This window comes from Diaphorina citri, unplaced genomic scaffold, assembly GCF_000475195.1.
Source record: "Diaphorina citri unplaced genomic scaffold, Diaci psyllid genome assembly version 1.1 scaffold5737, whole genome shotgun sequence".
Taxonomy (NCBI): Eukaryota; Metazoa; Arthropoda; class Insecta; order Hemiptera; family Psyllidae; genus Diaphorina; species Diaphorina citri.
Genome location: NW_007383113.1, coordinates 2,644 through 6,103, shown reverse-complemented (window position 1 = coordinate 6,103; position 3,460 = coordinate 2,644). Strand labels below are relative to the sequence as shown.

Genomic DNA, 3,460 nt, shown 5'->3' with positions numbered 1-3,460 from the left:
CGTGCTCTTAACTCTGGCTCAGAAACTCTCCTCTTGGTCCAAGTTATTACATACAGTGGTTTATATTCTACGCGCATTAAAAATATTACCCCGACGTGATGGTCTTCTCATACTAGCTTCTGATTTGCGGGCAGCTGAGGTGGTAGTCGTGTTTTACAGCGCCTGTGGTGATACAGTCCGCTTATTTTCTATTCTTGTACAATTTGCTCTTGGGATATATATGTAAAACTAAACAGAGAGTGCTCCCACCAACCCTACACACGACACGATTTTTTTCCGAGCGAGAAAAGTGGGGACGGGTTTTTATTAAAGCCTTCTAGAACTAACTAGCTAGCTCGGAAAAAATCGTGTCGTGTGTAGTGGGAACACTCTCACTCAGGGCCCCCGCGAACCCCATTTTTACTCTCTTTTCCTTTACTGTAGGCAGTGTAGGTAGGCCAGATTCGGAAAATTTCGAGAGCATCCCCCCCCCGTACAACCGTACATGACTGTTTGGACCCCCCCCCCCTCGACAAAATCCGGGCTACGGCTCTAACTCCCTTTTCCCCCCCCCCCCCCCCTCGACAAAATCCGGGATACGGCTCTGCTCTCACTTGGTTTACATGGTCTACAGGACATTCGAAAAAAAATAATAATACCTAGAAAGTTAAAAAGAAAAAATCGGATAGAACTCACAAGTGGGAACGGTTGTATACTAAAAACATTATGAATTTATGACCCAGGGTTGTCCCTACTCGAAGGGCCCCGAAAAAGTTTTGTTGGCTTTTTTAGCTGCACTTTGAACACCACTCCTTGTTACCTCTTGGATTTACCACAGCCTACACGGAAAAGGGAGGAGGGCTGTGGTATGACGTCATTATGACGTAGAAAATGAAAAATCTGTTTACAAAAAAAAAAAAATCTTGTTTACCAACTTTGATTCTTGACTTTTCATTTTTAATCAGCCTTATCAAATCACTCTTATCGTCTTATCACTTAAATTTCAAACGGACCTTTTGGCTGATTTGGCTTTTTTGTATTGTCCGCTTGGTACTTGGGAGCTTTTCTCTGCGGGTACAGATTGTATCATTGTAAATGGTCAGTCTAGTGAGCAGTTGTATTTTACATTACATAAATGAAGAGAGCCAAGAAAACCTACGGTAGTTGCGTGAATACCTTCCAAAGTTTGAAGTACCTTACCCAATCCAAATTTCAACACACTAGATCCTCTGATAGTGAGGATTTGATTTCCCATTGTTTTCAGGTATGTATAGTTTGGTACCTGTTAAAGGTAGGCACTACTTCCTTACAATTTTATCAACACTTGCTCCGTTTTCTACAGTTTAATGATCCACCGGAAGTTGAAAAAGTACTACCTAAGTAGTGGTTGTTTACATTCTCTGTAAGTTCAACTAAGTACCCCTTGGTACTTTTGACAAATAACCAACAAAATAATTGGAATTGAAATTCCAATAAATATGAACTTGTGATCATTTTTCAGATACAGGACTCCAAACATGAGAAAGTGCCATGGAAAGCTATAGCATTGGCAGTCTTCCTGGCAATAGGGGGCATGGTTCAATTAACTGCTGGTGTACTAATCTTCACAGGACACATTGGAAAAGAGGTAACCAGAAAGGGGAACTGCCCCAGTAGCAGAGTAGTTGAGAAGCTGAGGGGGTGGGGATAATTTACATTAATTTAATTGATTAAAAAAGGAGACAAAAAGTCCATAAAATTTTCCATAGAAAAAAAAAATGTTGCTAAAGAATGCCTCAGGTTCAAAAATATTTTTGTACATGTAGTTTCATTCAATATCAAAAAATCATATTCTTCTTCTTTTCAGTATGAGGACAGATTCTGGCCATTCCTCATCTTGGGAGTAATCATGTTCTTACCAGGGGCCTATCACCTGTTTGTAGCATTTGCTGCATATAAGAATATACCAGGATATTCTTTCTCTAGTATTCCTGATTTTGATTAAAAACATTGGATATTGTTGAAATATCAACATTTATAATCAAACATGTTGTGTCTGGACTTCAGAAGACACACAACTATCAGGTTGGAGCAGTGCCAATTAATAAACATCATGGTAATTATGCATTTTAGTCAGGACAGGAACAGTGATACATCAGATGCTTTGGATCAGCTAGTTATAAAGAGTTTATACCTACTGTACAAACTTGGTAAGTGAGCAAAGTTTAAGCACAAGTGATAGAATTCCTGGGGCTGCCCACAGCAGAAGATTAAACAGTATTGACAAGGGCACTCCTGCTACTAAAACAACAAAACCTAAAAAGAGGAGATTTTTTTTTTTTCTTCTCCCTACAACTCCATTATTACTTTATTCCATCCTTTCATCCTTTTGCTTGGATGTAACTTTTTGTCCCACAACTGGTAAACCCCAGAGTTAATAATAAAAAACTATAAAGCTTTAATTTTTTCCCCCTGTATTATATTTTTATATCGAAAGAGTAATAAAAAGTAAAAAAAAACAACATCAATAATTGACAAAGTAAAAAAAAAAAAAAAAAAAAAAAAAAAAAAAAAACATCTACAAACGTCAATAAATTGCAAAGACAACAACAAGTAGTAAATAATTAATTATTTATCCCTTGCAAAGGATGATATGAAAAAAAAAAAATTGTATAAATTTCTTAAGGAACATAATATTCATGGTAACCTAAATACCTATTAAAGGGGAACCAGGACAGACTACCCAACATATCCAACCAACATAGAATGAAAAATGCAGTAGGCAGAGATCTTTCTATTGTCCTCTTCTCACGAAAAAACGGCTCGACCGATTTTGATGAAATTTTTTGTGGTTGTTGAGAAGAGTACTGAGGTTGACATAGGCTATGTGAATTTGTCATATTCTATCCCGATTCAAAATGGCAGCACCTCAAAGTTATGACTCTTATGCCACGCTGATCCCGTACAAAGGACGGGTCAACCACTAGTGTAAAAAAAAGAAACAATTTTATTATCATAGTCTGCCCATGGAGTAGGTATCCCCCTACATGTGATTGAAGTGAACTCCTTTTTCTCTCAATTTTCTTTCTCCAAATATTTATTTTCTTCTTTGAATATTCAATAATGTGTACTTAGTAACTACAAGAACATTCTGTGTAGTCTTTGTAGGTATTATGTAAATAATATAAATGTACTTATGAAATAATTTTCACACTATAAATTTCGTTTTTCTTTTACAAATATTTGAAAGCTTCGTTTACCTACTTTCGTGGCCAATTTTCTTAAGGTACCTACTTATATCTTGTACAAGTATTTCAATTTTGCTCCCAGGAAGAAGATAACGAAAAATAGTTAATGACAATACACAAATTAAACGAATACCTAGGTATAACATATACATATAAATATATGCTATAAAAACATCAAATTGAATTTTGTCTCTTCTATTAACAAAAAAAAAAAAAAAAAGATAAAAAAAAAACAAAATAAATTTTGTCTTTTT

The 3,460-nt window shown here is 35.9% G+C and overlaps 1 protein-coding gene across 1 annotated transcript; it reads left to right on the top strand.

The window, feature by feature from the left end:
• Positions 1-910: 910 nt before the first annotated feature.
• On the top strand, positions 911-3,174 carry LOC103521697 (transmembrane protein 230). The gene is made up of 3 exons (XM_008486805.3): positions 911-1,243; positions 1,481-1,606; positions 1,826-3,174. Exons 1-3 carry the CDS (start codon positions 1,115-1,117, stop codon positions 1,961-1,963), a joined length of 393 nt encoding a protein of 130 aa, XP_008485027.1. The 5' UTR covers positions 911-1,114; the 3' UTR covers positions 1,964-3,174.
• Positions 3,175-3,460: the final 286 nt, after the last annotated feature.

Coding starts and splice junctions, on each gene's coding strand:
- LOC103521697 (XM_008486805.3), top strand. CDS start 1,115: ATGAAGAGAGCCAAGAAAACCTACGGTAGTTGCGTGAATACCTTCCAA. Junction 1,244..1,480: donor TGATTTCCCATTGTTTTCAG/GTATGTATAGTT, acceptor ATCATTTTTCAG/ATACAGGACTCCAAACATGA. Junction 1,607..1,825: donor CAGGACACATTGGAAAAGAG/GTAACCAGAAAG, acceptor TCTTCTTTTCAG/TATGAGGACAGATTCTGGCC.